The sequence below is a fragment of the Tachypleus tridentatus genome, chromosome 6 (assembly GCF_004210375.1).
Source record: "Tachypleus tridentatus isolate NWPU-2018 chromosome 6, ASM421037v1, whole genome shotgun sequence".
Classification (NCBI taxonomy): domain Eukaryota; kingdom Metazoa; phylum Arthropoda; class Merostomata; order Xiphosura; family Limulidae; genus Tachypleus; species Tachypleus tridentatus.
The window spans coordinates 136460723-136485945 of record NC_134830.1 but is presented as its reverse complement, the minus strand read 5'-3'; the positions used below and the strand labels follow the sequence as shown (position 1 = coordinate 136485945).

General features: G+C 32.3%; 1 protein-coding gene across 2 annotated transcripts in view; it reads right to left on the bottom strand.

The window, feature by feature from the left end:
- LOC143253770 (mediator of RNA polymerase II transcription subunit 13-like) overlaps positions 1 to 25223 on the bottom strand; it is a 64209-nt gene that overhangs the window by 21996 nt on the left and 16990 nt on the right. For both annotated transcript variants that reach the window (XM_076508118.1, XM_076508119.1), the window contains exons 3-14: positions 24522 to 24606; positions 20628 to 20708; positions 18239 to 18384; positions 15737 to 15904; positions 13745 to 14195; positions 12141 to 12726; positions 9564 to 9844; positions 8432 to 8660; positions 7978 to 8205; positions 5864 to 5966; positions 4053 to 4243; positions 3095 to 3303 (exon numbers count right to left, since the gene is read on the bottom strand). In XM_076508118.1, the coding sequence (XP_076364233.1) occupies positions 3095 to 3303; positions 4053 to 4243; positions 5864 to 5966; positions 7978 to 8205; positions 8432 to 8660; positions 9564 to 9844; positions 12141 to 12726; positions 13745 to 14195; positions 15737 to 15904; positions 18239 to 18384; positions 20628 to 20708; positions 24522 to 24606 (2758 nt within the window). The remainder of the gene's footprint in view (positions 1 to 3094; positions 3304 to 4052; positions 4244 to 5863; positions 5967 to 7977; positions 8206 to 8431; positions 8661 to 9563; positions 9845 to 12140; positions 12727 to 13744; positions 14196 to 15736; positions 15905 to 18238; positions 18385 to 20627; positions 20709 to 24521; positions 24607 to 25223) is intronic.

The following is a 25223-nucleotide window of genomic DNA, read 5'->3' as shown; positions in this document are numbered from 1 at the left end:
TTAAGACCATACTGAAATGAAGCAGTAATTGGTAAACACGTAATGAAATTTAGTCATTTGTGTTCAAGCATTTAGCATTGTCAACATCTCCTGTGTTACATTGGGTAAAAACATGGCAAAGGTTAAAAAATTGACAGAGTTTGAACACAGCAGAATTGTAAAGCTGCAAAAGCAAGGTCTCTCTCAATGTGCAATTGCTATTTAGATTGGGCATAGTAAAACTGCTGTTGCAAATTTCTTAAACGACTCTGAGGGTTACAGAACAAATATTTCAAGTGGTCGGCCAAAGAAAATTTTGCCAGCGCTGAGCAGGAGAATTCAACGGGTTGTCTGACAAGACACCAGCCGATTGTCGAACAAGATTAAGGCCCTATGGATGCAAAATGTAGCTCAAGAACAATAAGACGGCATCTACGATAGAAAGGCTTTATAAATTGTAAACGTCTTCAAAGGCCACGCCTCCTCTCACACCATGAAACAACTCAGTTAAACTTTGCTGAGAAGCACCATACATGGGATGTAGAAAAGTGGACAAATGTTTTGTTCTCTGATGAGAAAAAATTGAACCTGGATGGTCCAGATAACTTCTAATGTTACTGGCACGATCAGGATATCCCACTGGAGATATTTTCTATGTGACAGAGTGAAGGAGGTTCCATCATGATCTGGGGTGCTTTCTCTTTCCATGGAACAATGGAGCTTCACATTATACATTTGGCTGGTGTCAAACAGCAGCTGGCTACATTGACATATTGAAGAGAGCATCCTTATTGACTGAAGGCCCTCGCTTTTCTGGAAATGACTGGATCTTTCAGCAGGACAATGCTGCAATCCACAATGCCAATGCCCGCAGGACAAAGGACTTTTTCATGGCAAATAACGTGATTCTTTTGGACCATCCAGAGTGTTCACCTGAACTGAAACCCATTAAAAATGTTTGGGAGTGGATGGCAAGGGAAGTCTATAGAAATGAACATCAATTCCAAACAGTGCATGATCTTCGTGAAGCCATCTTCACCACTTGAAATAACATTCCAGCCGGCCATCTGCAAACGCTTACATCGACCATGCCAAAGCAAATGTTTGAAGTTATTCGCAATGACAGCCGTGCAACTCACTACCGAGTCCTCTTGTTGGGCATTTTCTACCATGTTTAGGACTTCTTTTTGGTATGGTCTTAAACTTTTGACCAGCTAGTACTTAGGCTAATTTCATAGTGTTCACATTTTCCCTATTAAATGATAACTTTTTTTTTTAGTTTTATTTTCCCTTTTCTTATTTTCATCTTTCAAAGCTCTACTCAAATAAGTGGTTGAGTGTAACATCACAAAATGCATATTTTTATGTTATGTTCATTGGCCTTAGGATTTTGGCCAGCAGTGTATTAAAGCATTACGTTAAGAGATCAAATGTTTTTATAAAGAAAGAAAAAGAGTAAACTTAGATGACCACAGACAGAGATTGTGCTACTAAGAAAAACATTTTACTGAGTGCAAAAACAGTTTTTGGCATATTTTCTTGTGCACATTAATGATAGTTCTGCTTTGTAAACATGAAAAAAACTGGTTAACATTTTTGTACTACATCACTAGTCTTTATCAGTGTGATGTGAAATCCTTCAAATGACATGGTAAGTCAGAATGATTTGCTTTTCTTATTACCATTCAGGAAGTAAAACAAAACCAAAAACAACCCAGAATTTAAAATATTTTATAGTCAAATAAAATTTCAAGAAGTTAGTAATGACACCAAATATACCTCTATGACATTATACTCATTCAATATTAGTAGGTAATGTGTAAGATATTACATCAAAATTACATCTGAATCAAGAAGTGTGTTTGACAACACCGCAACTACATTTGATAAGAAACAATATACATATTTGAAATACTCACAGAAACAATGCATAAAGTGGGTATAAAAGGGATTATGAGATTTCCTGGCCAGTCCCATATGAAAATTAACATCATTCAACTCATATTGACAGGTCACACTGTGACTGGCTATCATTCAACAAATCAGACAATGCAAAACCATTATAGATGCCAATAAATGCACAGTTATACTGTATTCAGCATTAGTGTGGTGACTAAGGTTTCCAGGACAGAAATGCCACAGGGCAAACTTGAAGAAATCAAAAGTTATAGTCAGTGAAGATTGCTCTCTTCCATGTAATGGATCAAGGTAAAATTTTAATATTTCATGTTCCAACAGGAGATGCATGGAAACTGATAAGGGTTGATAAAACTTGTACTGTAGACAACAGAAGCAGTCAAAGCAGAAAGCTCAAACTCTTCACAAATCATGTTAAGTAATTCAAGTTACGCTCTCCATGTGATAAAAAGCAATCTAGTATAAATTTTGCAAATTACCTAGTTGTACGTACAGGTGTGAATATTACCTAGAAAATAGTAAGATGTGCATAACACGATTCATGATGAATTGCTCAGTTCAATTTCAAGCACTTTATGGAAGTTAAAATCTGCATCAAAGTAAATCACATTCCACTGAAATTTTTTATAACTCCTATCTGTTCAACATATCAATGTAGACCAAAAAGAAAAGAAAGACTATTGCATTTCAATGCCACAACATGCATTAAAGGTAAGTATATTCTGTTATTATATTTTCAAGTACTGTAACACACACACACAAAAGGGCCCCTTTTCAAGCACTTCAAATTAAGAGTACCAAAACTCACTAGAAACCAAAAGGATGGACTGGGTATCAGACTTCAGACAATGGGGATGAGCAAAGCCATAAGAGGGTGCTCTTTACAAATGAAGTCAAATATTTTGGAGATAATCAGTGCTAGTTTGTTGAACAGTAGAGAAGACAACAATATCTTTCAACATACAAAATAAACAGTGAAACATGCTGGGGAACAAATATAAATGTGAGATGCTTCCAAGCCAGTAGTGTTGGAGTTCTACACAAATTTGATGGTTCTCTGACTGCTGACACAAACAAATTGTCTCATACATCATGCATTATTTACTAGTGATAGTTCTTATTCATTTTAAGCATTCTTTGAGACAAAAATTAACCACACAAAAATGTATACACTAAAAGCAAATCCAACAGAATTTACCTAGAAATATGTTTATCTGAAACAGTTTCACATGTTCTGTGCATTATTCCGGTGTTTGAATTTAAATGCATAAAAAAAGGTTTGTACAACATTTCTGGAGGCAAGTTGAGAGGGGGTAGTGTAGAGCTTGGGAGGTTGTTTACTGAAGAATATTTCGTAGAACCCAACAATTTGTACTGCACTACAGGCTTGTAAACGTATGACCAATCCTGAAATAATAAAAAATGCGCATTCTACTTAAGGAACACAGATTCTGAATACAAAAATTTATTTCTTCAATTATGCAAAAATAAAAGATAAAATGTTTTTGTGGATCCTTCTAGTGTCCTGAAGTTACATTTCTACAACATATCAAGCACTAACCTTGTTATAATGATGTATCCTTCAGAACAGTGTATAAAACAGTTAAAGAAGATTTTTGATCTTGTTTTTGCCAAATAAAATTCATACTATTAAACAACTGACCTTGCATTTTAATACTAAGAAAGAGTACTTTTACGTTAAATTGAAAAGACTGTTTTAATTTTACCTTTTATACACAGTTACAAAAATATGTCACATCACATTAGAAGTTTTGGATTAAATGAAGTTACCGAAAGTTCCCTTAATATTATTCATTCTTCACAAAGTATCAATTTACAAACTATATCTATGTATTTCAGAGGATATAACATGCAATTGTTTTAAAAAGTTCTATTCAAAATTCTGGCTACTGGATGCTCCCCTGCAAATTTTAACTCTATATTTTACAAAATTAACTCACTGAGAGATTAATACAATGTAGTTTAATCTGAAAGCTTTATACATTCCAAAGTTTGTACGTTCATAATAGCCATTAAATAGAATGAGAACTATGAGAACGTCTTTTCTAATTAAACAAATATAAGAAATGTTGGCTAATAAACCACAAAAAGTTTAGAATTCAATTACTTCAAGCTGCAATAATGTTGTTACTTACTCTAATTGACTCAAACATTCCTGAGCTGTCATAGTAGTTAGGGCAAACATCTATTCTGTCCCTAAATGTTGATGAGTCATTTCCATCCATTAGTGTGCCATCAACAATCCCCACAGGCCCAGAAGGGGAAGGGGTCACATGATGCTCTAAAGATGGGGGTGTAGGGAACATTCTAATCAGATCTGCTGACCCTAAAGAATAAAACAATAATATATTAGAAGAAAATTATAGTTCTATGACACACATGCTAAAATACTAGTAAATGGATGGGGAATGTTTAAACTTGATTAAAACAATGCAAGTTTAACAGCAATCATATATTTCAAAGTAATATCTTGACCATAAACTTTATCTCAAACTTTTACCACTTTTGTACTTTACATCTATCAACAAAAAAAAAGATTTTGAGGTGATCCCCCTCCTTTGAACACCCTGTATCTCAGTGACCATAGAAAACCCATGTTTGTTTAAATCCTTTTAGAATATTCAACTTTGTCTACAGCATCAAACTGCCAAGACTATTTGAGGTTGATTCAATACGTTGACCACCTTAGGACATTCCTCATATTTTATAGAATTTACACACAAATTCTGATTGAGGTTGGCCCAATAGGCTGGTAGGAGTTAGGGTTCATATAAACACACACTTTATCTTTATAAATGTGCATAGATCACCAACTCCTTTGAAACAGGGAACCACTCTAGATATGTTGTTCTTAAAGTGAATTCAACAATAAATACCACTAAACACTGTCATACTTGCTTTTATCCTATACATCACTGAACTACAGTATAACATGGACTTTGTAGTTGCCATTTCATATGGTAGTCAGAAAAGTTTTCTTTATAATAAGAAAAACAACAAAAAACTTGCACTTTAAAACATATTTCACTACTGAAAAATGTAAACCAATTCTTCATGTTTAGCACAACTACAACGTAAACAATTTTTCTATTACAAACATAGATTTTATGTATTTCTTACGTTACTCGTACTTCTCCATATGCAAAGTTTGCAAACATTTTGTTAAAAATTTCCTTTTTTAACATGCCACAAAATTATCTTTGATGCTCATGACATAAGAGAAAATATGAGTCAAACATCATGGACCTATAAATGCCAGAGAGGTAACCTATTTACTGTTCTGAGGAAGAATTCTGTATTTTTTTTTCCAGCTCTGTTTTTGGCTAGTAAATTTTAAGACAAACTAAAATGGTAGAACACAATTAAAATATACTCAACCGAAGAAATATCAAGTGCCAATGTGCACATTTCAATCTAAATATTTCCATGAAAAGTTATATGATTTGTTTGCAAAGCCCTAATATATAATTATCTTCAAGCGAGAAGCAGTGTAAAACTAGTCCAAATACTTTTTGCTAAGCAATGTTTTTTTTACTATTGTTCAACATTATTTTCATTTGGTATTTTTAAAGCAAAACAGCACTGGACTATCTGCTGTATCTACCAAGGAGAATCTAACCACAAATTTTATTGAGTCTGTAGACTTGCAGCTGTCTCACCATAGGACCATTATTTCTGTATCTGCATGGTGTTCCATACAACTACAGAACACAATCTAGCTTTACAAGCCTAACAAGAGCATATTGGGATGAAGAAGCTGTTTTACATGCCTTTTATTTTTTTCTTACTCCAGATATTTCTTAGTAATATCACAGAAAATAAAAAATGAATATTGTATAACACAGAAAAAGAAAGGTCGTTTAGCAAATTTAAATAGTAAAGACTTAAAACTATTTATATCTTACCAGCAGTTTTTAGAAATGGGGAAAATGCTGAATATTCTTACCAAGTACTGACAATGTATTATCTTTGTTACATTTTGCGATAGGCTGTTGTTCCTCATAATGATTCATCATCTTTACAGAGTTTGGTGTAGCTGGATGCTGAAACTACCAAAGGAAAAGATATAATTAGAAAATTTAAGAAAAGTCAAGTTTTGATAAAAATAAAATCATGTTTTTTTTATATTACCAATAAAATCTATTTGTATATCAAATAATTTAACTTCTGTTTTATTTGAAAATTTGACAAATATTGCAAAACAATCCCATTATTAATGCTTCATGCAAATGAAATATTAATTAAAATGAAGCAAATACATAATCATAAAATATTCTGGTATGGTGTTATTCAGAGATAGTTTGGAGACTTTACCGAACTCCTAAAATATTTATACGCATATCAATTTTTATCCTTTAGCAATTTCAGCATAAGCTTTGTCACACGGATTGACCTCATAACCATTTTCTGTTTGTTAAAGTTTTAATGTTATAACTTTTAATTTTGTAAGGTTACCTTCACAAAATTTTGCAGACTGTCAGTGAACATTGCAAGGCTTTCATACTCAAAATATTACATTTTTTTATATTATGTTTTAAGATTTTTTAACTAATGTTTTCCTCATGCCAGTAATTTTGATTTTAAGATTAAAAATACTTTTATGCATCAAAACATTTTTGAATTTCATATGCAAAATCATTATAACCTCCAGATAATTATCAATTTTTTTTTTTTCAAAATAAAAAATTAATATTTTTTCTGTTATTTTCACTATCTAATCTCTGTACTGGTTTGGTCAATTTGACTAACCTTGTAACCACCATAAAAAAAATTAGGAAATACACATTGTGCATTGTGTTCTAGAATGATTACAGATTATAATGTGAAGACACAAATGATAAATCTAAACAGTTTAAAATCTTATAACAGTATGTATATATATATATATATATTTATTACTTTTATTAAATTGACCTTACAGCTGTGCCATGCTAACATTACAGAAGTTGCAATGATGTGGCACACATGCACTTATGTAACTGTATCCAAGAACATAAAACTAGCCTTTACAAAATGACCTGTCCTGGCTATGTTTTAGTGGACTAGTATTTTTTAAAATACAGTCACATTTCAGTTATACATATATAAATAAGTTATTATTATTATTTACAAAGAAGTTCTTAAACTTAAAGTTTCTTAAACATAGAACAGTAAATAAAGATCAACAGAAAACAATTATCTCTTCTAGTTATAACCTCCATACCAGGTCGCTGTTTGTTATAGGTTGCTAAGCCTTATCAAATTGTGCATGTGAATTTTATACTTTAAGGTTTTATATATACATTATGAAATAACCAAAAATCATAAATTACTATATTGATATAATATAATTCCACTATAATATATCAAACTCAGTAACTAAGCTGTTTTTGAGGCTAAAAATATGAAATTTTAAAATCAATTAAGTCTTACCTAATCATTTCAAAACTAGCACAAAAGAGAAAGTTTGCCATCTGAATATTTCAAAAGGACTGAGCAAGCCATGAAATGAACATTCTTTCTTAGTTTCTGACTGCTTATTCACACATCATAGACAGAATTAAGCATAAATTTGTTGTTTCAAAAAAATATAAAGAGGATGGTGGGGCCACTATATTTGATTTCATAAATGTAGCAATATCTTGGCAAACAGAAAAAAACAGGAGGTTCTTATTTGATATTCTAACTTGTCAATATTGATAATTTGAGTTCCTTATTTGTAAGATGTTATAGACTTTGTATGTATTCGGATATCAAAATCATATAATTTGAAACAGTGCTGCATTTAACATAATATGCAACACACAAAATTCAATATTTAAGTGTTTTTTTGTTTAAAAAAATGTTTACATTCAAATCAAGAAATTAACCAATGTATAAAATCAAAATTTGAATTATAATCTACAATTTGATATCAAACTTATGGACATAGATTCATAAAATAGTACTTCAATAAAACTTTTTAATGCAAGTCAACAAATATGATGACATGGCCTTTGACGTGTGTTGAAATGGATAAAAACTCTCTGTCCAGGTCTTAATTTTGGCTTCTAACCTATATTTCCAAGTGACCAAACCTACCAATTCATCATTACTGTCTTCTGAGGATGACATTTCAAATATATTTTCCAAATCATGTTCTGTAACTTGAAGGTCTTCTTCTCTGGTAAAACTAGTACTCTGAAGGCGTGGAGTAGGTGGGGAAGTGATAGAAGAACATTCACTTATGATACTTGGTTTAGAAAGATCTCCTGAAAGGGGCACAGGAGGAGGATGAATGAGTTCTGGCTCTTTTGGCTTTTCTTCTTCCTAAAAAGACAAAGTTGAACACTTTATAACAACACTAAAGTATTACTAAACAAGGAATATTCAATATTTCCGAGGGACATTATACATTTCTTCTCAGCAGCACACAAAGGACATCTCAAAAGTTACAAGTGGTTATGGAATAAAGTTAATGTATATTATTTTTTATTTATGCAACTTCAACAATAACATTTTTTAAGACACAATCTTAAAACAAATAAAACCAAACCTTAATAAACAAATCAACACGACTTCTGAAACTTGATCCACCTGAGGACGGACTAGCCTGTTCTTCAAATTCATCACTAAACTCGTAAGGGTCTTTAGGCTTTGAGGTCTGGGAAACTGACTCTTTTGGTTGACCTTTGAGGCACTGTTGAAAATTGTCTCCCGAGAAACCATCTTCTTCAGAACCTAGACCACAAGCGAACTGTTTTCTCTTCTTCTCATTTGGTTCCCTGTAAAACAAATCAGCCAACCTTGGCTTCAGACAACATAACCAGACAAATTTATTTTATCAAAACAACTATTAAATATGATGTTCTTTGAATGATTTTATTTTATGTCATCACTGCCAAAAAAAGAGCAGGATACTCCAGTGGGTGAGACACAACAAAAAGTTTTTTTTTCCCCTAATAACTTCACTATTATATAAAACAGGTAATTTTTATTATTTTTCATATCTTTGCTTTATTTGTATGGTAAAAAGGATAAATAAACTAAACTCTAATCACTGTTTGCAAGTTTCAACACATTAACAGACTGGTATATGGTGGTGTTTCCTGTCTATCTACCCAGAGACTGCAGATCCAGGACTAAAATGTTCCATTCTTAACAATGCCATGAGGTTTCTATCTCCAACTGTTCTTTTACAACATTTAGCATAAAAATAAATTTAAAGAATGCAATACAGGTTGGGAGCTAATGAAAATATTTTGATTTTTATAAATAGCGTTCCATATTTTTTTTACATCTCACTTTATTTCTAGACTTTCAGTTTACAAATGAGTTAAACTCATTTGTAGTCACAAATTACATACAAGATATACGTAAAACCATTAATTTTCAACCTGTTAACCACAGCAGGTATACAAGCTCACACAAAAAAATATTAATAAGCCCTGGATAACAGTCCCAGGGGTTGTTTGTGCCACTATATACCGACCCTTCACACGTAAACCAGCTGTCTTGTCGGCAATAATGTGTATGTAATAATTTTTCAAAATATTATCAGAAGCTACAGTGAAATTGTGAGAGAAATTGTTTCAAGTTCTATAACTGTTTACACAAATTAAGTCCTAAAATTAACAGACTGATGTTGATGTGAAAAAATATTCCTGTTTGTTTAAAACACTACTTACCAGGTTGTATTATGAAGGCTCGAGAAGTCATAAAAACACTTCCTTCTTTGAAATTCGGCCTCTTCCATATCCTCATCCTCGTGGATGGATAATACAGGTCTCTTGATGACTTGAGCAGAAACTTTTGGATGAGGGGATACATGAGGTGGAAAGATTAACAATGCAGACTGACTTGACTTTTGATCATCGGCAGACAAGTTACTATAAGATGTAGTGGGTAACGCTTCGGATACTCTGTGATTATCAAACTGAACTAATGGATTGTGGTAGGGTGATTGTGCCTGAAAAAATGAAATTTATTTTTGCTGAGACTGAATTTATAGAGTTATGAAAAAGCTGAACAAAATGATTACTTTCTTCATCTACAGCAAGCACCAGCTGGGGGTTAAAAAAGGAACTTTGTGTGTAAAAAGTAAACACTTAAAAAAATTATTATACTTATGATTCACTTTGGAATTATTTTATTTCTTTCTATATAGATTTTTTCCTTTTGAGCTATTAAAGTTACCTAATGACCAACAACAGAAAAACCATAAAACCAAGCAAGACAAGGAAACTGTTTCTTGATGATGAAAAACCCATCAAAAATGAATCTTGGAACAGCTGGTATGGGTATTAACAATTTTACTGATGAGTAGAGAACAAAAGGTTAACCTAAAAATGACATAGGAAGGTGCATCCATGTGTTTTTACATATTTTAAAATTCACCATCTCCTTGAAAATAAATTACACTATGTAACAACATTTTCACTTTTTCTTGTTCTTGGGCAGAAAGTGTTATTTCTGAATTGCTTATGCCTAAAGTAAATGAAAGAGACCTATTTTTCTCTTCAAACTTTGCTTTTGTGACTTTGTTAATGAAATTTTCAAATTTACTCATTTTCCAGAACATTCCAGGTAGATTCAGTGCTGAGTAGCTGATAAAGAATTTTCTCGAACTCATGAGAATTTTCAAGAACCATTCAGAATTTTCTAAAACTTTCCATAGTAATATATATAGAGAGGCTCACCACTCACCAATTCAGTTTAGTTCTAGCTGCCAAAGTGAACATATAGACCTATTTGATTTTATCAGAGATGGCATCAAGAAGGACAGTTTTTGCTTGCTTGAATAGTAAGATTTTATATTATACAAATTTTAAACTAATTTAAATATCTTTTAATTTATTATTATTTTTTAATTTCTAATAGCATAGAAAAAGTATTACATGTAAAATATTTTATGTGAACCTCTTACACATTAACTGTGGATGAAATAAATTTATTTTTCATAATAACAATTTTATTTTACTCTTTTGAAAGATGGTACAGAAAGGAAAAGAGAGCTGTGAAGTTTGTTGTTTCAAGAATTCAGCATGAACCCACTGACCACTCAAGCAATTGCTACTTCTACATGGTGGATCCTTCCAAACATCGGGCTGGCAAGAATGCATCTGCTATCATGTATCCGGACTTTCCACTATCCATCACCCCAGTACCACTCTGCTCTAAGCTCCCTGTACCCACTCTGCCAGAGAGAAAGCAGCCATCCTTAGAAGAGAGCAGCAAATCAAAAGAAGAGGTAGACTTCGAAGATCCAAATTACTCTTTCAGAGGTGCAGCTGGTGAGAGAAACCCATAATACACCAGCCAAAGAAACTTCAATGACTTGATCAGAGATCTTGGTCTATCAAAGGCAAATGCCGAGCATTTGACATCTAGACTAAAAGAGTTGGATTTGTTAGATGAAAGTGTGCAAGTTGCAAGTCAGAGGAAGCATCACCAACATTTTTCAAACTTTTTCACTCATCAAGATTGGCTCTTCTTCTGCCACAATGTGCAAGGCATTTGCAATTGCCCATAACCCAAACGAGTGGCACTCATTCAAGGAGCGTATAATGAAAACATGATGGGAGACTATATTTGGAGGCTGATACATGAAAGTGATTTACATCACAGTCGCAAATCTTGAAAAACTACTCACTTCTGAAACATTTTTGTATAACTTTAGTATAAACATATGTAAATCTTGATTTATATGTTGTTTTGTAAATGAAAATGTGCAAATTTGCCTGTTTTACATGAAAATAGGTTAATTTTTAAATTTCACTATCCAGGTCAAAAAAGCAAAGTTTGAAGGGAATAATGGCCATTTTCTGTACTTTTACAACATAAGCAATTAAGAAATAACACATACTATCCAGAAACAAAATTTGTGTTACATGGTGTTAATCAATCACTGAGATAGTTAATTTACACATAACAGTAAGCAGACAATTTTAAAAGCAAAACCTCCAATAGTCTGAGTGAAAACTACTGTTTTTAGGTGTTAACAATACATGGTTTGTCACTTTACTTAATTTACTATCACTCCTATAAAAAGATTTTAATTCAGAAACTAACTAAATATTGAAAGTAGTGAACTAAGCTTTCCATCAGTCTTTAATTAGCAATTCTAAAAATGTTTACTTATAATTACTACACAACTTATGAATTAAATTTTTCATTTGAGTTTCTACAAATGTATACATTTTATTATTTTGGCCAACCAGATTTTTTTACCAGTGGCCATATAAAATAATCACGTTTTAAGATACCTGGTCCATTGCATATTTTTCTTTTGCAGTGTTTCCTAAACTTATAGCTGTGCCAACTGCAGGGCTCTGAGGATAATGATTTTGCTGTTTAGTTTCTGGGTCATCTTTGATAACAGGTGGATGAGGAGAGAGCGTAGGCATAGCTGGGTCCGAAGAAGATGGTTGCGAAGTGATACCTTCATGATATAAGGAAGTTCCTGGATGTGATGATTCTACAGCCACAAGTTGTCCTAATGATGTCTGTAACTGAGGTAAGGTAGTGGGAACTTCTCCAATGGCACCTGTGTTCTTTGCAATGAACATACAGCTGGAGTTCATTGCTGAAAACTCAGAGGACACCACTGTGGCTGGGCTGCCTAAACTTTCAATCACAGTGTGATCTGAGAGGCTATTTCTTTTATGGTATGGTACAATACCTCTCGATCGTTGTTGTCCTTTCTCCTTGTCTCCCCTGCGTGACACAGGCGTAGGGTTGGAAGCCATACAGTTGTTTACACTTGAGTTTATTGAATTAGAACACACATTATTTGCTACATTTGAACATAATCCAGATTTTCCACTTGATGATTTCTTTTTAGTTTTACACCTGAAAGACAATTATTTCTTTAGCCATAAAAAGACTTCAATAAAACAAAACTATTACCAACTGGTTAAAAAAATCAAATATATTATTCTGCCAGTTCATATAGCAAGTTATTATACAGTTCTTGATACATTAACAGAATAAAATATAATTGTTTTTATTATGAAGATTTAAATATAATTTTGATTTAAATCACTGAAGTACTGCATTTTTCTTTTATTATATTTCACGTAAACTAGATATACAGACAATTTCAATGTTCGCCAATTAAAATAAAACCAGTAGTATCAATATAAAACCATTTACCATTGGAGCCTGAAAACTTGAGAGATAATCATGATGGATTCTTCAAAGGACTTAAAGATAACAGCATAATAAGATAGTTTATTTGTTATTAAGCACAAAGCTACACAAAAGACTATCTGTGCTCTGTCCACCAGAGGTATCGAAACCACGTTTCTTGAGGTACAAGTTTGCAAAAAATATCACTGTGCCAATGAAAGAGGGTATAATAAAACTCTAAGGCACAAGTTCAGAAAACGAGAAATAAGTATGACAACAGTACAATAAAATAGCAAGTTATGGGTTCTGAAAATAAGAGATAATCGTGACTGATTCTTAACACTCCTACGAAAAGTGGGGCCTAATAATAATAAATAATAATTTAATTAAATAATAAATAAATTTGGCCTAATACAAATTTATTAGCCTAATATTAATAACCTTTCAAGTTGCTCTGGGGCCTATTAGGCCCCACTTTTCGTAGGAGTGTTAAAAAGCCTTGAAAACAATAGTATAAAATAATAAGGTATGGGGTTCTGAAAACTCAAGAGAAAACTATGACTTATTCAAAACTTGAAGGAAACAGTAAAATGAAATAACCAAGTACGGGTTCTAAAAACTTAAGAGCTAATTGTGATTAATTCTTAAAAGGCCTTGAAGACAACCAACAATTTAATAAAGAATGACTTAAATATTTAGTTCTTATGTAAAAGAATAGATTAATGAACAATGTAAGTACCGAAAGCAGAAACATCCAATTTGAGTACATGGTTCATTAAAATTCCACTGTCCCATAAGACAAGAATCTTCAGGTTCTGAATTTTCTTGGACTGGAGTATGATGATGCATGATATTGTCCTGCCAAGCACCAGACTTAAGTCGATGTGTAGTGATGGTACAAGTTTCTTCGGAAAAGAAAGGAAGTTGGTGACTTGGTATGTGGGTGACGCAACCAGGCACAGGGACACCACAATTGGGGGTAATTTGTAAAGTACTGGCTAAACAAGATGTGTCACAAGGTGAAGTGGGCGGAGTCAAGATATCCATGAGGCCACTGGACTTCTGAAAAGGCTGTGATGGGGTGTGATTACTGGCAGCTGGAGCTCCTCCTTGAGAAAAATTTGTCCTAACTGCTTCATCACTTTCAGTGATAAACACATAACAGGACGGATACTTCATTTTCACTCCAGCTAAACAGGTTATCAAGAAATACACACATCATTACATTGCATCAATAAATTTGATACTTAACTAAAATGGTATTAAATGTTGATACAAAGAAAAGTTTCAAAAGCTGACCTTGTCCAATCCTGACTAGAAATGTTGTAAAATTATATTGAAAAGAAGTGAACATACCTTCTAGTTATTGAATCAGTAAATATGAATCTGCATACATAATTATATCTAATTATACTGCTGCAAAACCAACAAAGAATGTTCCATTTAATATACTTTGAGAATAAACTTTCTCCTCAATACTACTAGTGGTGGATATTCAGTGACAAACTTTTCATATTATTTTGGTCAGCAGCTCGTCCTTACAAATGCAGAAGCTATTCCACTCAATACATAAATTGATAGTATTTTAATATGCTGAAATATAGCATAAAGCTGTGTGAAAAAACTTGTTCTACATACAAGACTTTATAAATTATTATGAAAGTTTTAAAAACAGCATATTAACCAAAAATCAGTAACAAGGGTTCTAACTTTTTGAAAATCTGAAAGATTTGGAACAGACAAGCTAAAGAATGACAGATTAAGGCTAATTGATGCAATCAGATACTTTTCACTGTATAGTTTCTACTATTTTCAGTAATCACTAACCATTCTTTTTCTAATTTTATGAAAACTAAACATACTACCCAAGCAAGAAAAACAATTTAGAAACTTCACCATTCCATAAAATAAAATCTGTTACATAAAATTATGCTTTCTAAGTTTTTTTTCTAACAGCTGCCTTTCTATTTAATAAATATGAAATTTTCTGTGTATGATTTTATATTTTTATTTACCATACATGGATATATGTTTGTGACATTATTTCAAAATCTTAGCATTCGTGTAAAACTTACAATTAAGTAAACAATAAGCAAAACAAAAGACAATTTTGAAACCACCATAACTTTTAATTATTCATTTAATTACAAAACAAGTTAAATAAAAGCATACAATACATTGTCACCTGTACAGATTCTAAAGACCTTGACAAAAAGGTTTCTCTTCAGAAATTAGCGTGTACTGTAACAGACAGAAGCCCTATCATTTTACAACTTGAGTTATTTATTGCTTTGAAATATCAAAACTTAAATGCACTCTCCCATACTGAAAGAGGATATTACAACAAAAGCACTGTAAAAGTTTCTTGGTGTAATGTTTTACTCACAGTATGAACTTAATACTCAAGAGTATTTCAAATACTGACAGTCAGCAACAACTAATCAAGTGTCAAAATATCCTACAAGAAAATATTGCATTTATGTTTCGCTTGCAATAAAAAACAAATGTAATATTTGTAGACCAAAGTCAGGTTGTGAATTTGATCAAATTAAAAATAAAATAATTTAATGACATATTTCATAGGTCTAATAACAAATATTTCAAATGACGGAGTAGTAAAACCAGACCTAGAAAAATGGCACTCAAGAACAACTTATTAAAAGCAGTCTAAGACCACAGATATATTTTATTTACTTAAATACTAAAGATTTTCCTAATGATACACACATACCAACTTTGACTTCCACTAAACAAGGTAAGTCATCATCACTGTATAATTCTGCGCAACCCAGTGGATAAAACTGTTGCCACTCGACCAACAGGTGCTGTGTTTCAGGATCATTTTCTTTGTACGTCTGTCCTGTCAGGGTTCCTGCTAACCCATATGGGCTGAGAATGACTGAAAAATTTTAATTATAAACCAGCTCATTAATTAAAAACTTTGACCATTTCACTATACACAATTTAAAGTCACTTATCAAAAGTTAAGTATTTACATTAATCAGATATCATCTATTGTCATAACTACTTAAGTCATCAGTTCTATTAATAATTAGCTGCTAATTTGTTTTATTATTACTGCCACCTTTATTTGTGGTGATAGGAGCCATGGTTTAGTTACAAGTCTTCTTGATAGAAAAGCATATATACTATCCACTTGAATTGGGTCTTATACCATTATAGCCTGATGCAATTAACTACCTGAATGGTTTTTAGTTGTGGTATCTGTGCCCTCCTGCTTACCATGTTAAGATGACTAACTAATAACAAAGTCAACCATTATAGAATTCAGTAATTCCAGATGCCCATCATGAAACCATTCAAACAGATACTTTAGTCAAGCTGTAATGGTTGTGTGTTAGTGATCCAAGTTAAGCGAATAACGTCCACACTTTCCTAACAAAAACAGTGTTTAAATCTTGATCCCTATGTCCCTTGTCAAGCTTCACAGAATATGGTTTTTAAGGATTTGAAACTGAAACACAGGATATAATCTGATTAGCATCTAGTAATTACAAAAAAGAAGTAATTAATATTCAGAATTCAGAGGTTGTATAAAAAACTAACCATATACAAAAGAATTAACTCTCTCACTACTGGTTTAGTCGAATTGAGTTCACAACTCTAAATCGACTTTTATACTTTGTTATGTTCTGTGTATTTTCACAAAATATTTTCCAAGGCTATCAACAAGCATTAAGGGTATTTTTTGTGTGTGTGTGTGTGTGTGTGTGTGTGTGTGTATATATACATAAAAGTTTGTAATGAATTATTTTTACTAAAGTTTCTTTGTTAATATACAAACACAGTGTTGACCTCCCACCTGAGTGCAAAGTAACTTTTATATCAAAATTTAAAATAATTTATCTGAAAATGGTCATACTTCATCTTCATAACCTCTAACTTCAAACCTCTAAAATAAATTTAAGAAGTTTTCCTTAAGGAAAATCTTTGTTTTAACTTTTATTTTCTCTATTCTAACTTTATACAAAGTAGGTCAATTTGACCAATCTCATAACCATCATAAAAAAATAAAACTAAATTACCCTCCATTCCTTTCTAGAATAACTTGAAAATGTAAAATGAAACCACATCTATTTATGCAAAATACCTTAAATATCATAACAGTATACATCTGTCTCAATTTAAAATTTATTACCCTTTGAATCACGTCTAGCTAGTATTCCTGCCACAGATGTTTTAGATTGCTTGGCTATCAAAATATGTAAGGCATAGGCTACTCATGATCATACCTTGTGAAATTATTACCACTAATTATCTTAACTAACCTAACCTTATCTAATGTACAAAATTTCTAGTTTTTTTTAATTTTAGGTGCTTTAATAACAATACCAAAAGAATACATGTGATAAACAAGAAATATCTTGTTTCCTTTGAGAATAAAGATGGTACTGGAAGTGAAATACACAATTTTCTCTACAGAAAATAATGTAGTAACACTATTATCTTTTTCAGGCAAGGTAGTAATACTCTTGGTTGAGATCACTTTATATCTAATACATAGTTTATTTTCAATAAATAATAAGTTATATTATAGTTACTTTTATTTGTTTGAATATATTTAAATTAACAATAATAAACTAAACCTAATTAGGTTTATTTGATGTTCTGTCATAGAAAAAAATTTCATGTGTTTTAAACAGGCAAAATTTAACCTAAAACTAATGTTTTAAGTAACTATTAAAATTTTTTTTAAAAAATCTTACATCTGTGATTAGTTATTAATTATTTCAAACTGTCCACACATGGTGACACTTGCAAGATATTAATTTTAAGAATAGAAATGCAGAAATGATCAGTTATTGTAATGTCAAATAATTTGAAAGCCAATATCCTCTATTACTACAATCATCACATATAAAATTAACTAAGAACTACTGATAATTACTACTTCAGAATAATAATAATACTGATAATAATTTGCATCCTCATAAATTCCAAGGAATTTGATAAAACTTTTTGATTCTTTATGTGTACACCTCTGTAGAGGTCATATCACTATTGATGTAATCAGCGTGATTGGATTCAATATTTTTTCTATTTAAATTTTTTTTGCACATTTTAGAGATTGTTGTCAGCTTAGTTTCTAATAATGCATCTAGTGATCCAGTGAAAATTTATATTTAAAATTGATTTAGGGTTTCTTTATTCACCTATATGGCCAAATCACACTGTTCATTATTTTTTTTTAACAGAATAGTTAGCCATTTACCTGTAACCTCTGACTGGTGGGTCTGAACGGCTTGTAGATGTTGCTTGGCAAGACGATAAACAGCTGGAGGATGCCGGACATCGACACTTGTGCACACTGTGCTCTCCCCATGGACAAAAAAATTGAAAGCAAAAGAAAACTGCCAACTGTTAAAAAAAAAAGTTGAAACAGTCCCTGAAAATGTCTAATTCAATGTATGCATTATGGTTCATCTTATTTATCAACTGACTTTGCATCTGAAAATCACCTTAGTTGTTTTCAAATGTTTTTAATGCTTTATAAACATTTTAAAGTCACAACTATTATTGGCCTTGTTTGTTTTTGAGTTAATCAAGGAGAAAGAAATTAAACCATAAAAAAGTACTGAAGTTAGAATAACAAAAGTTGAAGATGACAAAAGAAGATTGAAATATTGTTCTCTGCTTATCAATAACAATGTTAATACCCACACCATCTGTTCTGAGATACAAGAGTTCATTCAGCTCTTCCTTTCACCATAAAGATTACTTCTAACATTTATTTGCAAATTCAATCTTATTTCAAACTTTTATTTTTAACCATATTTCAATACCAAAAATTGTAATATTCAACTTGACAAATTGGTGTAAAACAAGTGAACTGAAATATACCTTGTTTCAGTTGTTTTTTTTTATAAATTAAAAATACAGGAAGTTTTCTCATTCACTACTATTAATACTTAGGCCATAAAAATATTCCCTTTTCATTCTGGTTTTAGCTCCAGCAATGACAGAAGTATCGATAAGTTTGTTACAAAGACTAAGGCTTTGCAACAGGTAGATGAAGAAAAATAGTGTTATAATTGGGAATTAAATATTCTTCCATTTTCTGACTCAATGTTCAAACTATTTTATTTATTATGAAATTTCAAATGCTGAAATGCTATATGTTGATGACTATGTAAAAAGGTTGCTAATAACTGCATTTACATAAAATCCCAATGTTTGTTTGCTTTTTAACTAGCAATCACTCACTTAACCATGAAAATTACAATAGTTTACTACCCAGATAAAGTCCCTGACAAATCTGGAAATGTATGTATAAACTGCAGAGAGACAAAGGGAGCAACTGTTCAAGTGTTTTGCTACAGTTGGAAGGGATGAAGGATGTAAAAGTAATGAGTTATGCAAAGCTAAAGCTGAACAGTGGTGGATGATGATTACCAGTTAGACAAGTTAAACTCTGTAAGCAGCTCACCTACACTGTTTACTACCTCTTAATCCTTCTTCAATTTCTTCTTTTCATGATTATGATCCTCTTCTGGACCTCCCTTTAAGATACCCTGTCGGTATGTGAATACTGTTCATTGCATAGGGCATTTATTTTTAAGATTACCCTTTTCAGAGATGAACTTTCTTTGACCTCTTTTTCACAACTTATTTTTTCAGTCATCGGTGTCTCAACATGATGACATCCACACCTGCTGCACTAATAGTAACAATCTGAACCTTTAGTAATCTAACACTGGGAGAGCAGCTTCAAGATTGATACATTTGAGTTAAGGAGAGTTAATTTAAGAGGTTTTGAAGAACAGAAGTATCTTCTCAGTAGGACTGCATTACAGCAGCTGTTGTCCAAAAACTAAAATGTCTTCTACTAACCCTGCACAAATGCATTCATAAATATTCCTCTTTTTTACAAGGCTGCCCAAGTTTAATTTGTCACAAAATAATGTATTTTGACAAATAAAACATGAAGCACAAATTAAGTGTATAAGAGAACTTTAGAAAACAGGACTCAGTTAATTCACAGGCCAATTGTTCAACTTACACAACAGAAATGCATTTGTGAATCATAAATATAAATTCACAGGAAACCTAGTTTATATTGAAAGTCTGGAGTGTGTGTGTAATGAAGAAAACTTTATTATAAATGTGTAATTTTTCAACAAGATTATGTCATCATCAGGTACAGCAGTTTACACAGACACAGTAATATATATACACACAGTATGGGACAAAGAGGATATGCAGTGCCTCCAAATGAAGACTTCATATTTGGTACTTTAATAATATGAACAAAAACTATCTGTACAGTTAAAAAAATAGGATTTTTAACTGTTGATAAATCTTATTTCAATCTAACACGTTTTTTTTATCATAATAGAAATGTCTGTGTGCAACATAAATATAATTTCAATAATTTTAAGTCACTTTCATGCAAATATATGAAAAGATTTTAAAAGCATTGGTTTCATTCTTTATTTTTAATAATTTAAGTGACAGTTAAAACATTTCATCAACACTGCTACACATAAATACCCTAAACTGCACTTAACAGCTGTAACAGATACTTTGTGTTTAACTCTTTCACCAAACCAGTAACTTTCTAGTAAAATTTAAAGTTTATTGAATATCAAAAACTAACTTACCTCTTACTCAATCTGTCTCGATCATCTAGTGGCTGAATGAACCATTTTCCTAATCGGGTAAAGCCTCGGGAAAGAAGACATCTACAACAATGAAGATAGTTGTAAGACATAGTCTATTTTCATACATTAAATGAATAATCAAACAATTCACAAAAGTTATAATTTTCTTATACTGAAAAATATGTTTCCAATAGTTACTTACCTCTCTCACATATATATCTATTCTTGTTCAGTGATGCCTTCTACATGCAAAAACCCTGAGCACCCACATACCTTACAATCAACTGATTCAAATACTGATGCTGTTGTTGTTTGTTATTAAGCACAAAGCTACACAAAGGGTTATCTGTGCTCTGCACACTATGGGCATCAAAACCCAGTTTCTAGAAGTAGGAGTCAGCAGACAGACCAATATGCTACTGGGGAGCAATTCAAATACATCTTGCACACAAATCCTAGTGTGACAACACTCCCCAAATAAGTGTGTGGCACACTCTCCCAAGGCATATGACTCTCTCTATTAAATTATACTAAACTATCACTTCCACGTTTGGCACAAAATGGAAGCACCTGTTTTCAGTGGGAGGAAGGGTGGTAAGTGTGAGAGGAGGTAAGTACCTATCAGAAATATATTTTCAGTAAAGAAAAATTATAACTTCCGATACACTACATTATCGCTGCTCATATAAATAATTAGAAACCTCCATTAAGGGACAGGTGTAAGGGAAAGAAAGAAGCATCCTTCAAAAGTGTCCAAAGAACAGACTATGAGTGTAGATCCTTGCAGTAGAGGATTACATATGGAAAACAATACCATTTCTGGACAAGGCATACTCTTCATCTAGTGTGGAAAGAGATGTTGCAGATATAGGTCAACTGGGAAAAACACAACCCAGAGAGAGAACAATGGTTGGACAGTGATCCAAACCACATATCTGAATATCAACCCCTGAGAATACATCAATGCAAGTGTGAGTAAAATGATGTGCTTCTAGGTGTATAGTGGCTAGGCATGATGGACTGAACACAGCAAGTCACTTGCATCCAAAACCCAGATAATAATGTCTTCATTTCAAGTTTATTAGACTTGAGGAGATTTTGGAGTCCCCCTGATCTATGAACAGGACAAAAGACAGAAATGTAAGAAATTGTTTGACAGATCCAGGAACCTGACATCCAATTGATTAGTGTAATAAAGATGTCTCTGTAATGTAAACTTTCCCAATCTAAACCAATCCAATAGGAACCAACACCAATGCAATAACATCCTCAATATATAAGAAAAATGTTGAGGGACAGCATATGAGGAAGAATTACATAAATCTGCAAGTTCCATCACTATGTCCCTCAACACAGGTGGAGAGAACAAGATTAAAATTGGGTGAAAAAACACCTATAATATATGTTTGAGGACTTATGTTGATTGGTTCAGCTCTGAACCCAAAATCCACATGTGTGAAGATAGGATGAGGGATCCCAGTCAAAGGAGTGAATTGCAATTTATTCTGCTCACTCCAAAACTACTACTCTCCCTCAGGTAAACTCATACAGAGATGGAGGATATTGCATCATCTACACCATAAGAACACAACTGCCTTACTTTCAAGTGAATTGTTGTATCATTATCTGTATCATATATCATTATTAATTTCAGCATGATGCCTCCATGGTCCAACATCCTAGCAGCTTGGAATTTTTAAGTGGTAAGGATTCCCATGCTACACTGAAAGAAAAATGGGGAATAAAATGTGGTGGGATAGTACAGAACACCACCACTGGTTTGGAAAAACCTCTTACATATGAAGATGTAGTAATATGATGCAGAGAGCAAGATGTTAATGTATGTGGGAAAGTTAACATGTCTGATTGAAGAATATCCTCCAAGAGATCATGGAGATGAAATGCCAGGGAAAAGGTGAGGTGCTTGATCTGATGAGAAGGCACCTGAAACAAATTATGGGAAGAATAAGGTAAGAAAGAATAAGCCAGTCAAATTAAAAGCCAAACCAAACTGGTTCAGGGTGGAAGGAAAAAGGTTACAAACAGAGGATGTCTGCCAAGGAATGAGTAATAGGTAGGAATAGACACTGCAGAAGGAAGCCATGCAGCTGCATAACAACAAAGAACATGAACATGATGTAGTTGCCTATTCAGGTCTAACCAAGAATAAGGGGGTGCTGGAAAGAGGAGAAATTGGAGAAAAGGAAGAACTATTGCTCTGAGCCCCAGGATTTTTGGGAAAAAAATATCAATCCAGATAAAGGAAAATACATGTCAAATGATACAGAGTACAGGAAATGCTGATGGCAAATAAATCCAATCACCAACATCCACAGGCTAATAGAAGAAGGCAATAAGTCTTGAAAGAGATAAGGGAAAAATAGAATGAGAGAATAGAGGTTCAAAGAGTGGCAAAGTAAGGCAGTGAAGAATCACATTCACAATCCAATCTGGAAGGACTGCACACTGGAGTGGATGATTAACCTTGAAAAAATTAAAAGAGTGGGATAAGGCAGCCCAATAATCAAGAACTAAGAAGACAAAAAACTGATCAAAAAGCTTACTGAGAAAATTTGGAATACAATGAACAGCAAGTTGAGCAGGTGAAAACCCATGACCCAAAGACTAAGAGAGGAAAACACTCCACTTGCACTAATGAACATCCCTGGAAGAAGGGTCAATTGAAACAAGTTTAAAATGAAGCATCCTACTGGAACAAAAATAAGGCTACTCACCAGGGACCAGATAAAAACCAGACTTGAATAAAATATAAGCGACTGAAGTTGACATAAAAAGAATGGAGGAAAAGATACTGAAAGGAGGTGTGTGTGTGTGTGTGTGTGTGTGTGTGTGTGTGTGTGTGTGTGTGTGTGTGTGTGTGTGTGTGTGTGTGTGTGTGTGTGTGTGTGTGTGTGTGTGTGGTGTTGTGGTATAAAAATTACAACTGTATTATAAAAACCCACCTGCATGAACAAATACCTATTCTTCCAGTCCTATCACCCAATCTCAATAAAATGTGGTATAATCCAATGCCCAAATAAGAGAGCAGAAAATATTTGCAATAAGACATCCATTAGAACAGAAAACTAGAAGATCATAAATTGCTTTAAACAGCTACATTTCTTCCCCAAAAACTCCCTGAAGAAGACCACAATAGAAAGAAAAGTAAAACTCTACCACCACCACTACTACTATTTACCTCTTATCTGCAAGATTTTTGTGTAAACTTCAAATGCACAGCCAAGATATTTAACATAGATTTCTAGTGGAAATCCCTCAAATCACTAAGATCCACTCCAGTGAAAACACAGAAACCTACCAACGATAAATACAAAAAAAAAAAAAAAAAAAAGTCATTTATGAAATTCTGTGTTCTTGCAATGAAGCACACACTGGAAAAATAGGAAAAAGTATTGGAAAAACAATAACATAGGGTAAAACAGTATAAGACTCAAAAAACAATTCAGCCTCTTTAGAACACACATCAACTTGACACAAAATAAACTGGGAAAAAAACTAGAATCATTGGCTGTGGCATATTTCTATGTCATAAGTATACTTCTGATAGATTTAGAAGTGCACTTAAACGTTGATAATAAAGTGGTAAATGTGTAATAGGAACAACTATGTAACTGTTTTTTTTTAATTGTATTATTATTACTACTTCAATTCATTCAAAATCCTGACATAAACAAAACTGTATCAATGTTTTAGAAAAGAAATACATTTTAATTTTCTACAAGCTACTTAATTTCTAGATACAATTTCACTTGTTTGTAGAAAATTAACAATTACCATATAAAAGGTATGAAAATGAAATGGATCTACTGACCCAGGTTTTGAGAATGAGTAACATAGTCAATAAATTGTATTCTGGACACTATGTTTATTTACCTTTCGATTAAGTTGTGGAATGCCTTAAAAAGTAAGGTTCTACATTCATAAGACATTCCATTCTCTAAGGATCCTGGGTCTCCTTCTGAAAGAAAAAGACAGTTGTGATAGAATATATAGTTGCATGCTTTATAATCTGCCATGACATTTTTCTCTCTCATCAATACAGTAGTATAAAAAAATAAAAACACACAGTTTTCTACTTCAGTGCACATCTTTTCTGAAGAATACCTAAGAACACTGAGAGGATCCAGTTACTCTACTAACCCTGCAAGTTTCTGATGCAATGGCAATGATATGGGATAACATAGCACTTAATTCACACTGTATCTCAAATTTAGTTGATCCACTGAGACAGACTGACATTTTTTACCTTCTCTGAGTTAAAAAAATGTAACCAAATGAAGTGAAATTTAAGACAAAAGCATTTAGTTTTGACTTAGGAAATTTACATTATTTGATTTGGTTGTAAATATTACTTTTCATCTTAGAATTTCAATTTTTTTAAAACTGATGATTAGAAAAAAACATGTACAATTAACTTTAACTTACTATCCACCTATTAAAAGACATCAGATAAGACTAGGTAAAAATTTTTTTTTCTAATTCTTGTTAAAAATTTATATCTAACAAATATAGTTTATTTTGAATAAATAATGATGTATTTCATTTAAATACATTATTCTAATATGGTAAAGGTAA